This window comes from Columba livia, unplaced genomic scaffold, assembly GCF_036013475.1.
Source record: "Columba livia isolate bColLiv1 breed racing homer unplaced genomic scaffold, bColLiv1.pat.W.v2 Scaffold_102, whole genome shotgun sequence".
NCBI classification, from domain to species: domain Eukaryota; kingdom Metazoa; phylum Chordata; class Aves; order Columbiformes; family Columbidae; genus Columba; species Columba livia.
In genome coordinates this window covers 297,627-317,396 of record NW_027043007.1, presented here as the reverse complement: position 1 = coordinate 317,396, position 19,770 = coordinate 297,627, and the positions used below count along the sequence as shown (strand labels likewise).

General features: G+C 58.7%; 1 protein-coding gene across 1 annotated transcript; it reads left to right on the top strand.

Moving 5' to 3' along the window:
* Positions 1-15,033: 15,033 nt before the first annotated feature.
* On the top strand, positions 15,034-19,770 carry LOC135577558 (ubiquitin carboxyl-terminal hydrolase 36-like). Its single transcript, XM_065047694.1, has 11 exons — positions 15,034-15,551; positions 15,625-15,842; positions 16,126-16,236; positions 16,531-16,633; positions 16,965-17,032; positions 17,403-17,473; positions 17,657-17,739; positions 18,065-18,176; positions 18,466-18,606; positions 18,878-18,978; positions 19,269-19,770. Exons 1-11 carry the CDS (start codon positions 15,034-15,036, stop codon positions 19,768-19,770), a joined length of 2,028 nt encoding a protein of 675 aa, XP_064903766.1.

Here is a 19,770-nt window from a genome sequence, read left to right as displayed (position 1 = left end):
TTTTTGTAGGGGTCAAAATCTTCATCTTTATGAGGTAAAATGTGAAGAGTCTTGAGAGAGGACAGGCGAAAGGGCTCATCTCTCTGTGGCTCAGTGCAGAGTCAGGACAGCAGAAGAGTCCATCAGTCTTCTTGCCATCGCTCCTGTGCCTTTGCTTGTGCTACTTTGAAGATGACTTCACACACAAATTACTCCTTAAAAAACCCCAAATATTTGGACTCATATGGGAGCGGGGGAGCATTGTTTGAAGGGCAGATCTGCAAACTGTTCTCTGTTCCAGCCCACTGTCGGAGATGTGATGGAGAGAGCAGGACCCGACCTCTCACCGAGTGAAGCAAAGAACTCTGAGAGGACAGTGCGGACCCCAAGGAAAGGCTCAGCACTGCTGGGATCCTACAGCAGACCTGAGCCTTTCTGGGGGCAGCTCGTGAGCCCAGCAGGACAGGCAGAGCAGGGTCAGGCTCCTGAAAGCGACATGTCCTAAAGGGACAGTCAGATCATTGCCCAGCACACAACACCCAGCATCATCTGCAGACAAGGACCGAAAGAGCTCCTGAACACCCCCTGCTCTGCTGCCTGGAGCTGTCCCTGCCTGCAGCTGTGTCTGTGTCCCCAGGTCTCCTGCTGTCAGTGCCACAGATCCCATCCCACTCGCTGTGTGCTCAGCTCTGCCCTGCAGACCCCTCCCAGCAGCCGGCACTGCCCAGGGACAGCTCTGTGTGACTCCAGGAGCTACAGCTGAATTACCCTGCACCCAGAGACTTACCATGTCAAGGGCTGCAGAGATGTCTCCTCCAGTGAACTCTCAGTTACAGTCCCAGTCCTGAGCCACTTCCTCACTCCTCCCTCCTCAGCAGCTCCAGGCAGAGCCCTCATCCCTGCTGCGTGTGCAGAGGAGCTGCTCCTGGGCAGAGCTGTCTCTCTGCAGCGCTGCCGCTGCCATGAGCTCCCTCTGTGCCAGGAGCCCGGCCCAGCTCAGCAGCACAGGAGCAGCACAAGGCACTTTAATGACCCCTCTGGTGGGTTTGCTGCTGAGTCCATGAACCTCAGGCCCTGAGAGGAAGTTGAAGAAACATCTCAAGAAGTCAATGTCAGATTCAAACTCCAAACTTCCTTGTAGTGCTAATGGGTCCCACCGAGGAACACTACTGAGAAACCAGGTGCAGGGTCTGGGTAGAGAAGAAAACTGGAAGCAGAGATGACATATCAGGAAAAGCAAAGTAAAGGTGGCTCTGATGGGCAGTGAACATGGATGTGCTGCATGAACGCTGCAGGCCGGGGAAGAGCGGCTGGAAAGTGCCTGGAGGAAAAGGCCCTAAGGGTGTTGGTGACAGCGTCTGAACATGAGCCAGTGTGTGCCCAGGTGGCCAAAAAGGCCACCAGCATCCTGGCTTGTATCAGGAATAGTGTGGCCAGCAGGACCAGGGAAGTGAGCGTTCCCTGTCAGTAGATGAAACACTCCCACCCAATTTGTTGTCATCTGCAAATTTACTAAGGGTGCACTCAATCCCTTCATCCAGATCATTGATAAAGAGGTTAAACAGAACTGCCCTTGACGCATCCAGCAGCAGGTACAGCGAGTGATGGCACCACCAGCTGAGGTGCCATCACAGGTGGAGGAACCATGGCACATGAAGCTATTGACACAAATACAGCTGAAGAGAAGGTTACAGAGAGCAGCACAGATGCCAATACAGGTGCTGTTACACCTACAGGTCCACCCCGCAGTGGACACCCTGCCCCTCCCAGCCTGGGTGATGCGTCACAGTGAGGCCCTTTGTGACCCGCTGTGTGACACCACACGGTGCCATATACAGGTGGCGTGACCGCAGCCCTGCACTGTCTGTCAAGACAGCGACGGGACAGGACAGGAGAGCGGAGCTGGCGAGGAGACCCCGAGCACAGCCCACGACTTTCATTGCCAGTCCCGGCACTTCAGAGCACAGAGGCCTTTGCCTGAAGTTCCCCCTTCCCCAATAGTACAGAGGACTTTCCCTTAAGTTCCCGTCCTTTCCCCCCGCTTCCCGGCATTTCACAGGATGGCAAAGAGACCGCCCCCCAGCACCCCAAGGGCGGCCTGGGAAGAGGTGGAGGCTTCCCAGGAGAGCAGTTCTCTGCTGGACGCCTGCAAGGTCCCCACGGTCCAGCTGATGCAGACCGGTGAGTGCAGGGCTGCCTCAGGGCTGGGCAAGGGTCCGGGCCAGTAAACAAATGGGCCAGTGAGAGCGACCAGCTCGATGCCAGGATCACGTTTCCTTGGCACAGCGGCAGTGCGGTCCTGCAGGTGGGGGACATGGCGGTGCTTGACCACCAGGGCTGCCCAGGAGCAGCTGGAAGCCGGCCCCAGCACAGCCGCCCTCCTCAGCCGTGCTGAGCTTCAAGCTCTTTTCATGGTTGCGGAAGCTTGTTGGCAAAGATGCTGTGTCCAACTGACTCCTCTGTGTTTCCCCTCCACGTAGGCGAGACACTGCCAGAGGAGAACCCAAAGCATCCAGAGCTCCAACCTGCATGGGATTCTGTGAGCATCTGGACAATTGCTTCACTCCACCACGGTATCAACATGGCCAAGGTAACGAGCTCCCACCTTGTGTCAGGAGACACCTGTGAGCAAAGTGACCCAGAATCAGCAGAGTTGGCATGGCCTCACTGTCCCTGGTGAGAGGGTTCCTGCTCTCCCCACGTAGGGACTGTCCGAGGGTGGTCCAGCCGTCCTGGACACCAGGGAGCCCTGGTTCCCAGCAGGGCAAACACATAATGCCCATGCTCCCAACCCTCCTCCCTCCACCTGGGGAGCCTCTGCTCTAATCCTCCCCCCTGCAGTGACGGCAGACCCTGTTTCCAGCTTCCCTGCAGGCACTGCTGACAGCGCTGCCGGGCATCTCTGGCCAGAGCTGCTCATGGTGCTCAGCCAAGCAGCACCAGCAGGGTGGTCAGCACGACATGTCTTCCCCATCTTCCTTCCTCCTGTAGGAGTTTGGAGAAAACCGCCAGCCTGCCCAGATGACGGACATTCTCATGGTGGCCATTGAGGCCTTGACAGCAGAGGATATCTGTGACAGGCAGATGGGCAGCAGGGTCCTGGACACGGCCATGGGAGACCCGGCCTCCTGGATGACAGATGTAAGTGCCCTGTGGCTGGATTGTCCTGCCTGTGAGCCCTGTCAGGCCTTGTCCTTCCCTCCTTCCCTAAAGCAGCTCTCTCAGGCACCTGAAGCCATTTCAAGAGAGCGGAGAAGGACGGGGAGGGCAGCAGTTTCAGTGGCAGCTTGGGGAATGGCTGCAGCAGCACCAGGGGCTGCAGCATCCTCACCCGTCTCACATCCAGGTGCCAAAGCTCATGAGATACATCTACAAAAACATCAAGGGCGTCTCCACGGAGCCAGCCCGGCACAGCCTGCACTCACTCCTCCTCCTGCTGACGGAGCGGTGCTCCAGGGAAGTGGTGAGGAGCCTGTTGGAGATCTCTCCAACATGTGACAGGTATTGGCCCTGACAGCCCTGGGGGCTTGTTCCCTGTGGGGAGGAGGGCACAGGGATTCTCTGGCTGCCAGACCCACATCCCCAAGGAGAAGGGCTTCCATCCCACCACGTGTCCCAGCCCCACTGGGTCAGCCAGGCCCGCAGCAGCCCAAACTGGCCAATCTGGAGCCCAGCGCCACCACGCTCCTCCCTGCCCAAAGGGCAACACCACCTCAGGCCCGTCCTGCCTGCCCGGGCAGGGCCCCCGGGCACCCCAAGCAAAAATGGTGGGCAGGGCCAGGGCTGCAGCACCGCCCGGCTCTGGAGGACCTGGCTTGGACATGCTGCCCTGGCCGAGGCAGCCCCGCTGACGGGCGCTCTGGCTCTGCAGCGCTGCCCTGGCCATGTGGGAGGTGATGATCTCCATGCCTGGGACTTTGTGGAGCGTCCTGACCGAGCTGCGCAGCGTGCTCCAGGACCTGCAACTGCACAAGGTGTTCAGCTGTGCCATGGAGGACGCCTGCATCAGTCTCTTGGCTGTGAGTGTCCACGCTCATCTTCAGGGCTGTGCCTGCCCCTGCGGGGAACCAGGCACAGCCCCCTCCCTGTCTGTCAGCTCCGAATGGCCAGCTCCCCCAGGACATACAGACACGGCCTCTCAGGGTCAGCATGGACCTGACCAGTACCACCAGACCCTGTGCCAGACGCCTGGGGCTGCCCCGTGCGGTTTCGGCCCTGGTGAAAACACACCACGTCTGCCCCTGCCCAGGCAGCACTGTGCTCACCCCCGCCTGCATTGCCCTGCCTGGCTCTGCCCCCTGGAAAGCTGGGGCAGGGACAGAGAAAGGGGCAGAAGCCAGAGACAGCCCAGTTGCTGGCCCTGGGGCAGAGGAACGGTCTCTGCACGGGCTGAGGGCCTTCAGCTCTGGGGAGAGGAGACACTTGCCACCGGCCTTGTCATGCCTCCTTCGTGCCAACACACTGGAGGGAGCCCCACCGGCTCTGCTGTTCTCTCACTGCTGCCTTCACTTTAGCTGCTGCTGCGCACTGACTTTGGATCAGAGAAGTTTGCTGTCCTCTACAAACCCGAGAGTTTCCTGAGGAATCCGAGTTGGATGATGCTCTCGGTGGTGCTCGAGAGCCTCATCACGCTTTCAAAGGCACATATGATGGTGAGTGAGGCACAGTCAGCTGGAGCCATGTTGGCAGCTGGGGGCTGCAGCAGTGGGTAATGCGTTGGCTTGGCCTTGGTGGGAGTCTGAATGTGGAGTGATGGCTCCAGTCCCCCTCTCTGCTATGGAGGGGGCTGGTGGGCGCCTGGGGAGCCCTCCAGGCACAGAGGGTTTCCCATCCTTCCGCCCCTTCAGGCTTCTCAGAAAAGGGGGTGGCTGAGCAGGGGACACTGCTCTCCTGCCCCCCCTTCCCTGCTCCATGCTCTCCCCACATCCCCATCAGTGGCCGCTGCCTGTCAGGAGGCTGCTGCAGCGACTCCTGTGCCACCTGCTGGGAAGCTGAACGGGAGGCTGGTCCTCAGTGGCCAGAGCATTTTTGCCAGGGTGATCTTTCAGCGCTTCACAATAAGGAAACTGTGTTTCTTACAGGCAAGAAAAATACTGGTCCTGCTGCCAGACATCATGGAGACCATGCAGGACACCAACAGTGATGTCAAGAGGAAGGCCCTGCTACTCTTCAGGAACACGATGGGTCACCTGGACCGGGAGGAGGCGAGCCCCATCGCTCTGCAGCTGGCGGAGAAGCTCCTGCCCCTCTTTGATGATGTAAGGCTGCCCTGGGAGCCCCAGCCCGAGCCCTACAGATGGGCACTCGGCAAAGACAGCTGCCCCTCAGCCCAGCCCCGTGGGCAGCCCTCGGGCAGGGCTCCCCTCATGCTCCTCTTGCATGGCCTTTCAGGGCTCTGGGGCCATCCAGCCTCAGCTGTAGATCTGCCCCACGGCTCCTGTGCTCAGGATCCGACCCCTCACATCAGCCACGCTGACGCCCTTTGCTCACCGTGGGCTGGGAGTGCCTGTTGCTGAAGTTCCCCATCCTCCACCCTACCAGGAGTCCAGCCTGGTGCGGGAGTTCTCCATCAGCCTCTTCAGAGATGTGATGGACACTGTGGTGGGGAGAAACAAGAAGATGCTGAGGAAGACAGTGAAGAGGGTCCTGGTCCCACTGTTCCTCCGTATGAATGACCAGAGCAAGAGCGTGGCCAAGGTGCAGTGACCAGAGTTGTTGGGAAGGCTGTGCTGCAGCAGCAGCCCAAGGCCACCCCACACAAGTCCCTACAGGCTTCCCAACTGTTCCTGCACGTGTGGGAGGCCAGGGCTGTGAGTCCCCATCACTGCCCCCAGGTCTTTGAGCCCCCAGCTCTGTCCCCCAGGGCTGTGCCCAAGAGACGCCCAGGTGTTTGGGCCGGAGACAACCCCAGCCCCTGAGGGCAGGATGGCCTCAGGACAAAGTCCTGCTCACCCAGTTCCCCCTGCCTTGGGCCAGCTAACTCGGGCTGTGCAGGGGGCTGCAGCACTTACAAGGGCTGCAGAGCCAGCTTGTTCAGGTGTCCTGCTGGGGGACGCCCGTGGGAGCTGCTGCTGGCTCCGTCCTGCCCCGGGGTCTCTGGGACTCCAGCCCTCACTGCCTGCAGCCGTGGGCCCTCAGCTCCTCTGCCCCTCAGGCTGCCCCCAGCCCCGGTGGAAGCTCAGCAGCTCTTGAGGATCTCTGTTCTGCTGGCCAGCAGCAGGCTACACCTGAGGTGGCAGCTGCCCCGTGTCCCTGCCCTGGGCACTGAACCCACTTCAGACTCCATTCCCTGATGCCTCTTCCCACAAGGGGCTGGGAACAGCTCATGCTGGGCCAAGAGGAGGGAAGGTGCCAGGTGTCTTCCCCCGGGGTGCGGTGCCATCTCCCAACCTCTGCTTCTCTGCAGGCCTCTAGGGACGCCCTGCTGGACTGTGCAGGGTTCCTGGGATGGAGGAACCTCAGCACCCTGGTCCAGACACATCAGATACACCGCATCGGAGAGTGTTTGGTAAGAATTGGACGAGGGCTGCCCCAGGTGCCCCGTGGGGAGGGCTGTGCAGCTGAGCCTCACCTGCCCTGTTCCAGCCCGGAGCCCACAGCCTGGAGCCACATCCTCCTTCCCTGCCTTCAAGCACAGACCCCCCAAGGGCTCTTCTCCAGGCCCCTCTCCCCTCCCTGCCCCCAGGTGCTAAACAAGACCCTGGCACATGTTGGCCCTGGCCGTGGGACAGAGGGCTCTCAGCACTGCCAGGCCCCCTCTGCCCTCTGCTCTCTCTGAACCTCAGCCCCACAGGGCTCCTGTCTGGGAGGGAAGAGGCCACTGGTAGGAGGGACTGGTCCGGGTGGCTGGGCAATGTCTGTACCAGACCCATGCCCTTGTGTTCTCGCCAGCTCCAGCAGGACAAGAGCAGGCTGGAAGAACAGCTGTGTCAGAGCCTGCTGTATGTGAAGGACGCTCAGGCCACCGTGCGACTGGAGGCCGTCAGGTTCACCGGTGAGCCACAGCCCCCGGGGACCCTCTGCTGGCAGCCTGGCCCCCGTCCCCACCGCTGCACGGGCAGCGGCCTTGGGTCCTGTCCTGCCCGGGGCCAGCCCTGCCCAGGGGTGCAGGGTGTGCAGCCGAGCCGGCCGGGCCGGGGCCGTGCTGCCGGGAGCGTGCTGGGGAGCAGAGGCCTGACAGGAGCTCTGTGCACAGGGCTTGGCGCGCGGTACCTGAAGAACCGCAGCAATAAGGTGGAGAAGCTGAATGAAATCACCAAAGGTGAGTGGGGGCCGTGCTGTGCTGGTGGGCAGGGGACAGGGCCTGGGCAGGGCGCTGCCATGCCTGGTCCTCCTCCAGGAAAGCGCTTCAGGGGCAGAGGATGTGGCAGGGGCACCTGGCACGTCCCGGAGCAGCAGCTTCCAGCTGGCCTGTTGCTCTCATCTGCTCCTCCCGGCCAGGGGAAGAGACGAGTGGGGCTGGCACAGTTTGGAGGGGACTCCTGGGGGTCTCTGCAGGCAGTGGGGGCTCATCTCTGCTCTGCGTCCCTCTCTTGCAGTCCTCCTGCCCTTGATGGAAGACCCTGATACCTGCGTCAAGCACTTGGCATTTCAGACACTCTACAACCTACTGATAGAGTTCCCAAGACCAAAACAGAGATGGTGGTTGCTGAGCTGCTGGATCTGTGGGAGCCAAAGAGAATAAATTCTCTCTCAAAAATGGCCATATTTGAATATCTTTTTTTCACTAAAGCTGGAAGACAAAGCCCAGTCCCATGGTGTCCTTCCCATGGGGACCACCCTGAGCGTTCCAAGCAGTGTCACTCCTGGCCTCTGCCGCTGCCCGCGGGACAACACAGCTGGACCCAGGGTGTCCTGGCAACAAAGCCCCAGTGACCCGTTGGTCCACATACTTCTGTATAACCTGTCCAAGGCCCTTTAGCTGGAGCCACACGTCCTGCCTTTCCCACATCGCAGAGCTCCAGCCTTGGGGATACATGAAGGTACTGAAAGAAAAGAGACAGGCAGTGTGTGTGGGGAGCAGGGCAGGGGATTGGAGAGGCTAGAGAATGGGAAAAGCTTTGCCTGGAGCAGTCCTAACTCATAAGTGTGCTTCCCTCCCATGGCAGTGCCTCATAAACAAAGGGTCGGATGTCCAACACAGCTTCATCACCCAGTTCCTCCTCCTGGCATTCACAGACACACGGGAGCTGCAGCTCTTGCACTTCTGGCTCTTCCTGGGCATCTACCTGGCTGCCCTCCTGGGCAACGGCTTCATCATCACCACCATAGCCTGTGACCAGCACCTCCACACCCCCATGTACTTCTTCCTCCTCAACCTCTCCCTCCTAGATGTTGGCTTCATCTCCATCAGTGTTCCCAATGCAATGGCCAATTCCCTCACGGACACCAGGGCCACCTCCTACTTGCGTTGCTATGCAAAGTTATTTCTGCTTCATTCTTGATCGTAACAGAGTATTTTCTCCTCGCCATCATGTCCTACGACCACTATGTTGCCATCTGCAAACCCCTGCACTACGGGACCCTCCTGGGTAGCAGAGCTTGTGTCCACATGGCAGCAGCTGCCTGGGCCAGTGGGTTTCTCGTTGCTCTGCTGCACACGGCCAATACATTTTCACTGCCACTGTGCACGGGCAATGACCTGGAACAGCTGTTCTGTGAAATCCCCCAGATCCTCAAGCTCTCCTGCTTAAACTCCTACCTCAGGGAAGTCTGGCTTCCCTTGGTCAGTGCCTGTTTACAGTTTGGGTGTTTTGTGTTCATTGTGGTGTCCTATGTGCAGATCTTCAGGGCCGTGCTGAGGATCCCCTCTGAGCAGGGACGGCACAAAGCCTTTTCCACGTGCCTCCCTCACCTGGCCGTGGTCTCCCTGTTTGTTAGCACCCCTTTTTTTGCCTACCTGAGTCCCCCTTCCATGTCCTCTCAGTCCCTGGACCTGGTGGTGTCATTTCTGTACCTGGTGGTACCTCCAGCAGTGAACCCCCTCATCTACAGCATGAGGAACAGAGAGATCAAGGATTCCCTGAGGAAAGGATTTGAACACATACTATTTCAGCATCATTAAGGTACCCATACAACTTAGAAGACTTCCAGGGTATCTCAGGAAAAATCAGGACTATTTTTGGTTTTTTCTTTATTTTATATATTTGCCTTTATACCTATGATAACAAGAAGTGCCATGAAATAGTATTATTCATCCCACCTCTTGACACTGGTGAAACCCCAGTAGGCGGCTCAGCGTCACACAGCTCACTCCTCCAAAGTAGGATGGGGGAGAGAATTGGAACTCTAAAAGTGAGACAACTCAGGAGTTGAGACGAAGGCAATTTGATAGATAAATCTAAAGTTGTGTGCATAAACAAAGCAAAACAAGAACTGCATTTGCTCCTCCCTGTCAGCAGGTGGGTGCCCAGCCACCTCTAGCTAAGCTGGGCTCCAGCACACCTAGCAGTTACTTGGGAAGATAAGCACCATCACTCCAAGTGTCCTGCCCTCCCTTCTTCTGCTCCCGACTTTTACTGCTGAACATGACATCATATGGTGTGGAAGGTCCCTTTGGTCAGCTGTCCCAGCTGTGTCCCCTCCCAGCTCCTTGTGGACCCCCAGCCCACTTGCTGCTGTGGTGTGTGAGAAAAAGAAACGGCCTTGGCGCTGGGTAAGCTCTGCTCAACAGTGACTAAAACATGCGTGTGTTACTAACACTGTTCTCATCCCAAGGGCAATACATAGCGTCATACAAGCATGAAGAAATTGAACTCTATCCCAGATGAAACCAGCACATGTACATACAGAACCAGTCTTCTTGCATAAATAAAGAACCCTGAAGAAAACAATTTGTCTGAGCTCCCATCTCTTCCAATCTTCTCTGGAGCTGGGGATACAGAAAGGGTTAAGGACCCAAAATCCCAGCTGACACGTGGAGGAGCTGCCCATGGGACCCAGAGGCTGCATCCTGCTGACTCAGCAGGCGCTGCCCCTCTGCCGCCTGATTGTCATCACAGCTGCTGCTTCCCTGGAGCCACGGACATGGAGGATGTGGCCTCTTCAATGCTGGCCTCTCCTCACTTCCACTGTCCTCTTGTGCTCTTGCATTTGTGCTGCCGCTAAGGTCTTGTGTACCTTGTGACAGTCCTGGTGTATCTACAGTGGCATCCCTGTGGCTGTGGACAGGAGCAGGCCATGGGAACCACTGTGTGAGATCTGGCCTCACTGCTGGCACCACCAAGAGCACAGGGGCTCCTCAGGGCGGGGTACCCTTCCAAAGCTGGTGTCAGGAATATGCCCGACAAACTGCTCCCTCAAAGGGACTTTTGCTACCTTGGGATGCCTAATGGAGTCACAGCAACAAGCTCAGAGTGCCAGGATGATGTGTGAGGAACCAAAGGATGGGAAAAAACTTCTCTTTGTGGTGACAAATGTCCATGCAGACAGCACCTGCCTTGGGTCCTATGGCAAATGCTATCCTGGAGAAGAACCACAAGCTGCCAAGTGATGTCAGGAGATTTCCAGGAACAGCATATGAGTCCCAACAGGCAGTGACTGGCACCTCCTAAAATAAGTGACCATCCAAGAAGGAGCCTCCCAGACAAAAAGGTGAAATCAGGAGATCATGGGCTAATGAGAGGAGAGGCTGTGAGGAGCCAGCAGGCAAAGTAACATAAGACTGGAGAGTGTTTCAGGACACCCTCTGGTGAAGGCCCTGGCTGGATCTAGTGCAGCCCTGTCCTGCCCTTTGTGCCATTAGAGACACCCCACGGTCCTGCCCTTGGCTACTGAGCCAGCTGGGAAGATGGAAAGGGCTCAGCAGTGGCGATGCTCATCCAGCTGGGTCTGCTTCCCACCCCGAACAGCGTGGCCAGTGCAAAGACACCCCACGGCCCCAGGGCAACACAGCCCCTGGCTCTGCAGAGCAGCATCGCCAGATCAGGGCCATGCGGGGAGCACGGAGAGGAAACCAGAGCCAGCCAGAGCAGCCTGGACACCTGGAGAAAGGGATGTCCCTGGAGAAGAGCAGGGGAGCATTTCTGTGCCTGCAGGGGGGAATCCAGGAGGAAGAGAAACCCCTTTTTGCAGACGCTCATTTGGGGCCGGCTGCTCTGCTGCTGGAGCAGCACTCCTGTTCTGGCCTGGGGAGAGGGGCTGGCACTGAGGGGCACAGGCCGTCTGTGCTGGGACTCTACTGGAGCTGACACCAGCAGTCCTGGGTTTGCACTGGTCTCCATGCCCTCGTGCCATGTCCAGCTCCAGCCCTGGGGCTGTGGGTGGGGCTGAGACCCGTCTGTGCCCCCAGCAGCTGCTGAGCCCTTCAGAGGGGCTGGGGCTGTGGGCTGAGTGCCCAGAGCTCTGCAGCCCCTGCGCCGGGCACGGCCGTGGGCCAGCCCAGCCTGGGCTGCTCTGCTGGGCTGGGCTGGAGAGAAAGCCGGGGCTGTGGGGAGAGCTGGGCAGGGGCTGGGCTGAGCTGGAAAGTGCTGGCAGAGGACACCCCAGTGCTGGCTGAGCTGTGTGACCATGCAGGGGGAGGACACACTCAGCGGGGTGAGCTGCAGAGCCAGGACACGCAGGGGCAGGAGAGAGGAGGCCGCTCTGTGCCCTCGGTGCAGGGACAGGCTGGGAAGGTGCCCAGGACATTGGTCTCTCCCGTCGCCATTTCCAGCACTGCGCCACAGTTGCTGGGTCAGGTTTGCTCTCTGTCCACCTCCTTCCTCAGGCGCTGGTGCTCCCTGGCACTGCTGCCATTCCGGGACTGTTTTCCCCTCTACCCACACACAGGAACTGTCCCTGCAGCTCCAAAAAGGCCTTTGAGAAAGGATCTCAGGGAAAAAAATAGTCTCTGAAAGTCCTTTATTTCAGGTAAAGACCCAGAGAGCAGGGCTCCTCGTTTACCCAGCAATTAGGTATGAAAAGAAAAACAGACAGTGAATCAGTAAAGGATGAAAACATTAACACAATTTTAAAATCCCAGCATCACAACAAAATAAAGAAGACATGTCGAGCCTGCAGTGAGTTAAATTAAGACTGCCATGCAGCAGATAAGGGGCAGTTATTGCTTCAGAAAAACATCCAGTCATCAGTTTCCACATGGCGTCCTTGAGATAGGGGGAAATATGGAATTGGTGAAGCTGTGTGGGATAACTGTGTTGTGTTGCTTCAGAAAATATTTGACATGCATATCATAATAATAGTAATAACAACAATAACAACAATAATGAAACAAGCAGGCAAACAAATAAACCCAACAACAACAAAACAAAACAAGCGAAGGTGAATAACCATGAAAGAAAGAGGAAGACTGCCCCGTCCATGGAGCTCTGCAGAAGGAGCGTGGAGCCGTACATCATATGAGGTGATATAGTTGGCATCAGCACGTAGAGAAGACTTTTGTAGGGAAGACTTTGAAGGGAGCGGCCTGACTCCATGCAGCTGAAAACCTGAGAGCTGGCAGTGTGCTGAAGGGATGGGGAGAAGTGTCCTGGGCTGAACAGAAACCTGTGGATGACACAAGGTTGGAGAGATATGCTTTGCAGAGACTGGCAGGAGTCCTTCCCAGGGATGAGCGGGATGAGCTTTGGACACACGGAAAAATAAATTGGCTCTCAAGCGTGGTTTGGAATTAGTGCCACTGTCACTAGTAGCAGAAAGAGGACCGTGCCGTAAGGGAACTCCTTGTTCTTCAGGAGAAAAACTGAAGCTTTTTCACGTCCTTCCTTGTCAAAGAAGGTGTAATTCTTCAGTAGTTAGCCTCTGGCACCACAGAATCCCAGAATGTGAGGGGTTGGAAGGGACCTGGAAAGCTCATCCAGTGCAATCCCCCCATAGAGCAGGAACACCCAGATGAGGTTACACAGGAAGGTGTCCAGGCGGGTTGGAATGTCTGCAGAGAAGGAGACTCCACAACCTCCCAAGACTCTACACTTGCCCTTGTTATATTTATTAAATTTTTCCCCGCCCAACTCTCCAGCCTGTCCAGGTCTCTGGATGGCAGCACAGCCTCTGGCGTGTCAGCCACTCCTCCCAGCTTGGTGTCATCAGCAAACTTGCTGACAGTCACTCTATTCCCTCGTCCAAATTGTTGATGAATATATTAAATAATACAGGCCCCAGCACTGACCCCTGAGGCACTGCACTAGATACAGGCCTCAACTGGACTCTGCCCCATTGACCACGATTCTCTGGCTTCTTCCCTTCAGCCAGTTCACAGTCACCTCACTACCTGGTCATCTAGACCGCACTCCCTCAGTTTAGCTGTGAGGATGCTGTGTGAAATGCTTTATTTAAATCACGGTAGACCACATCCACCACTCTGCCATCATCCATCCATCTTGTTATGTCCTCATAAAAGTCAATGAGGTTGGTCAAGCATGACTTACCTTTGGTAAAGCCATGTTGACTGCCCCTAATGACCCTCTTATCCCTGATATGACTTGAGATGGTACCAAGCATGAGTCGTTCCAGCAGTTTCCAGGGGATGGAGGTGAGGCTGACCGGCCTACAGTTGCCCGGGTCCTCCTTCTTGCCCTTTTTGAAGACTGCAGTGACATTTGCTTTCCTCCAGTCCTGAGGCACCTTTCCTGTTTCTCAAGACTTGACAAAGATGATGGAGAGCGGTCCAGCAATGACCTCAGCCAGCTCCCTCAGCACCTGCGGGCGCATCCCATCCGGACCCATGGATTTATGGATCTCCAGATTGCCTAACTGCTCCCTAACCCAGTCCTCATCAACCCAGGCAAACTCCTCCATTGTCCTGACTTCCTCTGGGGCCTCAGCAGTACGGGGCTCCCCAGGACAGCCTCCGGCAGAGCAGACAGAGACAAAGAAGTACTCAGTAACTCTGCCTTCTCTGTATCTTCTGTCACCAGGGCACCCGTCTCATTCATCAGTGGGCCTACATTGCCTCTGCTGTTAGTTTTATCTGCCACATATTTGAAAAAGGTTTTCCTGTTGTTCTTGACCCCTCTCGCCAGGTTTAATTCTAGGGAGGCCTTAGCTTTCCTAGTTGCCTCCCTACACTCTCTGACAACAGCCTTACATTCTCCCCAAGTGGCCAGCCCCTCCTTCCATGATCTATAAAACCTCCTCTTCCACTTGAGCTTACCCAGCATCTCCTGTTTGACCACGCAGGTCTCCTGGTTTTGCTCTCAGGGCTATTCCTTTGTTTAAGTTATATTTAAATGATATTTAAAGATTACACCTCTTAGACAGAATTGCCTTTTTATGATGCCTGATCAATGTATTTTCTCCCTGGTTTTGGTAGGTGGCTGAGGGGTAGAATATGGTGGTTGTTTCTCTTTTAGGGTATCAGCCACCCCAGGGTGAGGCTGGGTGACATTTTGGTGAGCTGAAAACCTCCAAAGGCGGGGATCACCGAGAGTCCCCGGGTGTCCTGCTGCAGGGCAGCACCACCCGCCTGCTCAGTTTTTCCTAATGCTCCGTTCAAAGCTCCCTGGAGGGTGTTGGTGGCTGCTGCCTCTGTCCCACCAGCCGCCACTGCAGAAGGGTTTGCCTCCCCCATCATCTCCCCAAGCAGGAGTCGCTGCTTTTCCAGTGCCCTGTGTCCCCTTCAGCAGACTGAAGAGGCCCAGTTGACTGAGCTGCTCCACAAAGCTTAAGTGCCCCTGACCCCACCATGACAGATGTTCCTCTGGACCTTCACTCGTGTCGTGGTTTAACCCGAGCTGGCAACACAACCGCGGCAGCTGATCACTCACCCCCTACCCCTTCCCCTCCCAATAGGGGAGAGAATCGAAAGTGAAGGGAGAAATTTGGACTGAGAGAAACACAGTTTAGTAAAATAAAAAAATGCTAAGAGACTTCTAGTAAATATAGATAAACCCATCATAACTCCCACGCCCTTCTCCTCAGGACTGCTCAGCCGGTCACATCCCAGCCTGTCCCGGGACACCAGGTGTGCTCCGCCCCCAGCGCACACCTTGCGCCTTGGCCTTGTAAGACTTGCAGAGGCTTTTGTCGGCCAAATCCACCACGGTGTCCAGGTTCCCCTGCACTGAAACCACAGTGTGTGACCATTTAATGATTCTGGGGCGCGGCCGGAGCGCGATGACGTCACAACAAGCCCCGCCCCCGGCAGGCTCCGCTCCTGGCGTTGCCGGGACGCACAGGCGCAGCTCAGTCCTGTTCTGGACGCGGAGCGGAGCGGACGGCGAAGGCGAGGGGAGGAGTCAGTGGGCCGAGCCGAGCGCGAGCGACCGCAGCGAAGGGCGGGACTTGAGGAGGAGGCGCGGGAAGCGTGTGTGGTGGTGGAGAGGGAGAGGCCGAGAGACCGGCGCGACCTCGAGGCGGTGGCACGTGCGGCGACACGCCATGGCGGGCACGGCGAAGCCGAGGGAGCTGCTGAAAGCGCGGCGGGATGCGGGCAAGGCCGGGGCGCTGGGCCGGCTGCTGAGCACCTCGGCCACGAAGGTGCTGCTGCACAAGATCGAGTTCCAGCCCGCCAGCCACGGCTTCTCCGGCCAGCCGGAGCTGCTGCGGGCCAAGTACCTGCTGCTCAACCCCCGCACCGAGCCCGCCGAGCACCCCCGCGGCGCTGAGGAGGGACAGCCGGGCAAGCAGGGTGGGTGCAGAGGGCCGGGGGGCTCTCCCTGCGCTGCGCAGCCCGCGGCTCACCCGCCTCTCTCTCCCCGCAGGCAGCGACCGGACCCCGGGGCGCCTCGGGGACGGCGTCCCTGCGCCCCAGAAGGGGCTGTTCCCTGCAGGGCGCCTCGCCATGCAGTGGCAGCGTGTCCAGCGCATCGGCGCCGGGCTGCTCAACCTGGGAAACACCTGTTTCCTCAACGCCACCCTGCAGTGCCTCACGTACACGCCACCGCTCGCCAACTACCTGCTGTCCAGGGAGCACAGCCGCACCTGTGAGTGGGGAGGGGAGCGCCCGCCTGTCCCGGGGCTGCGCTCAGCACCCTGCTCACGGCTCTGCCGGGGCTGTGCGGCTGCCGGGATGTGCCTTCTCTGCTCCCTCCTGCCCGTTTCTCCGTGGAGAGGACATTCCTGCATACGGGAGCATCCACTTTTCCTGGCCGTAGCAGTGTTCCCGAGCTCTGCATCCTGCGTCTGAGAGGCTCTGTCTGTGCTGGACACAGCCAGGACTAAGATGGGTTTGTCCTCAACGGTCTGTCTTCTCCTCTCCCACTCCAGGTCACCAAAGCGGCTTCTGCATGATGTGCGTCATGCAGAACCACGTCACGCAGGCGTTCGCGAACAGCGGCAGCGTGATAAAGCCAGTGTCCTTTGTCCGAGACCTCAAGAGTAAGGATGGCTGCCCTCGCGTCCCCTCCTGTAGCCGTGCAGGAGGGCAGAGACTATTGCAGGAGCAGAACCTTTGAGATCAGGGCAGGTCTTGGCAGAGGTTCTTCCGAGACGACTCACTGAGCCTGCCAGGGCCTTCACGGGCCTTGTGGGGCTTCCCCCACGGCCCACATGAGTCTGACGTCTGGTTTGGGCCGAGGGAGCTCAAACCCCGCAGTCGCTGTCCCGAGGGAGGGCGGGAGGACCTGCCTCTGTTGCAGCGCGTGCTGCGGCTGATCCCTCCCTCTCCTGCAGAGATCGCCCCGCACATCCGCTTGGGCAGGCAAGAGGACGCACACGAGTTCCTCCGTTTCACCATCGATGCCATGCAGAAGGCCTGCCTGCCCGACTGCACCGAGTATGTGGGGCCTCTGGTGGTGACAACTGCCCTTGTCTGCTGGTCCCCTGTGCCCGCGGGAGGGGACTGTGGGGTGAACGTGTCCCCCGGGCTGGGCTCATGGAGGGAGGTGCTGACTCCAGGGTCTGGGTTGGATAGCCCAGCTCTCTGCCCCTCTGTGACACAGCCCTGGGCTGCTGTCTGCCTTCTCCTGACACCTCCACCCCAGCACAGCTGCGGTTCTGTCCCCAAATCGTGTGACTGGGCTGGGTTTGGATCCTGAGGACACAGCGCTGGCCCGTGGGGGTGGCTCTTGGGACGGGCGCTGTGTGATCCGAGCTGCCGTCTCTAGGTTGGATCGCCAGACCCAAGCCACCACCCTGATCCACCAGATCTTTGGCGGTTCCCTGCGGTCCCGTGGTGAGTGCTGGCTGCCAGGGCCTGGGCCTGTGACTCTCAGGGCTGCTGTTTCCCCGAGAACCTTGCAGTAACTTGGGAAAGTCACTAAGCATGTGCAAATTATGCAGAGCTGCAGCTGGTCAGTCTTTTGGTATCTGTGGGCCACCAAGCTGCTGGCTGTGGGTCCCCAGCTCATTGCCACCAGCAAAGGAACCCACGTTGCCAGCTGTCCCGCAACACTTGTTGTCCCAGCACGTACAGGCTGCGAATGCTGGTGCTGCCGTCCCAGAGCCCAAACGCGGAAAAGGGCAACACGGCAGCCGCCTGCGCTGTGCTGGGGGTGGTGGTGCCGTGTTGTGCCAGGGGGTGCTCACTGCTCGTTCTCTTGCAGTGAAGTGCTCGATGTGCAAAGCAGTCTCGGACACCTTTGACCCCTGTCTGGACCTGCCGGTGGAGATCACGGTACCGGGGCAGGGTCAGGTGGGGAGGAGCTCTGCTCTGCAGGGGATGTTCCTGCAGCTGCACCGCTACTGCTCGAGGCTGTTTAACCTGCCAGTGTCAGGCACGGTGCAGGCAAGAGGGAATCAGCTTCTGTTGTTGCGCTGCCTCCTCTGCCTGGCCCTGACCTCTCCTCTGTCCTGGCAGCAAGCCGCAAACGTAGAGCAGGCACTGGAGCTGTTTGTGAAGCCAGACCTGCTGGGCGGAGAGAACGCCTACCTGTGTGACAAGTGAGTGTGCGGGGCTGGGGCGGGAAGGGGCCGCGGGTGTGCTGGTGGGAAGCAGGAGGGCAGCTGCAGTACAGGAGGGCTTCTCTACCTGCTCCACCGCTAAACCGTGAGGTGCGTGGCTGTGAAGCCTGCGGTGAAGCCTGTCACTCCTCATCTCCCCCGTCTTGAGACGGGGACCTGAGCCAGCAGACCTGGCCGTGAGCAGGTGCCCTGGAGCAGAACCCGCTCTCAGCAGGGTCATTTCCGTGGGGTTTGTGGCTTGGCCAGGGCTGACAAGCACCTGGGTGGTGGAACAGCATGAACAGCTCAAGCTCTCCCTGTGCAGATGCAAGAAGAAAGTGTCGGCAACCAAACGCTTCACCATCCACCGAGCGCCCAGGGTTCTCACGCTTGCTTTGAAGCGTTTTGCCGACTTCACCGGAGGCAAGATCACAAAGGTGAGTGCTCAGCAATCCAGAGCGGGGCTGTGTCCTGTCCCGAGGCCCTGCTGCCCCGAGCAGGGTGGGAGGCGGTTCTGTGCGCGGTACGAGCTCTACCGCAGTCCTGCAGCCCTTCCCCAGCTGTGATGTGCTGTGGTGGGAGTTTGGCTCATCCCGGCATCTTCCTCACCGTGGGCTCTGCCTGGAGAGAGTGGGTTCTCCCTCCCTCACAAGACGGGACTCGTAGGACAGCTGAGCTGCTCTTGCCATCTGCTGTGCAGGCTTCTGAGACATCCTCTCTCTGCAGGACGTGGTCTACCCTGAGGTCCTGAACATCCGCCCGTACATGTCCCAGACCAGCGGGGATCCGGTCATGTACGGGCTCTACGCGGTGCTGGTGCACTCGGGGTACAGCAGCCACGCAGGACACTACTACTGCTACGTGAAGGTGAGCCCAGGGCGCTCTCTTGGCACCTCTCTGTGCTGGGGGTCGGCAGGAGGGTGCTCAGCAGAGGTGCGTGGTGTGGAGCACTGTGGGGTACGGGCTGTGCTCCGTCACAGGAAGTGTGGAGTTCTGCTCTTGCAGAGACCCCTCACCTGCCCGGGGTCACCTGCGGGTTTTGGGGAGCGGAGCTCTGCCGACGGGCGCTGTTCCTGCTGCTTCTCAGGCCAGGAGCGTCCCTGGACACAGCCCAACCCCGTTCTCTCTCCCTCCGCAGGCCAGCGACGGGCAGTGGTACCAAATGAATGACAACGTGGTCCGCCCCAGTAACATCAAGGTGGTCCTTAACCAGCAGGCGTATGTGCTGTTCTACCTCAGGTGAGCGTGCCCTGTGTCCCCGGCCCCTCTGTCCCTGCTCAGCGTGTGGGACAGGGCTGGGGGCACATGCCTGGATGTGGGAAGGAGCTTGGCCCAAGTAGCCCCAGTGCCCACGTGCATGTGCTGGCTCAGGGGAGGGCGGCAGCCCCTTGTTGTGGTTTTCCTGCAGATCAAGAGCTCCTCACCTCCTTGGAGCTTCTGGCTCCTGGTTCTCGTGCGCAGCTATGATGAGTATGTTGCAGTCACTCAGACACTGGCGGTTCACACGTGCCCTTCTCTGCCTTCCTCAGGATCCCCAGCCCCGGGAAGAGCTCAGAGGGTCCCGTTTCCAAAGCTGCCTCCAGCCTGCCTGGCCGTGTCAAGCTGCCTTCTGGGTCACCGTCACCCAAGCTGGCCCTGAAAGCCAAACGCGCGGCTGCAGCGTTTCCCGGTGACACAGCCCAGAGGCCCAAGAAGCCGCGCTCCTCGCAGCCGCCACCCGCGCCCAGAGCGGCTCCAGGACTTTGCAGCCCCAGTCACACCAGTGGGGCCAAAGCGCAGGTTCCCCGGAAGCGCTGCTGGGAGCCCGGGCCCCTGCCCGCCTCCCCTGGGCTGCCGGAGCCCATCCCTGGCCAGGAGCCGTGGAGCAGCGGGGAGAACACCGGGACACCGGCAAGGGACCCTCGCAGCAGGGCTTCTGCCAGCCTGGTGCTGGCAAAGCTGAAAGCCTTCTTGTCGGCCAGGGCTGCTCCGCAGCCCAGCAGCACCATGTCACCACCACCGGCCAAGAAGCTGGCGCTTTCCGACACATAG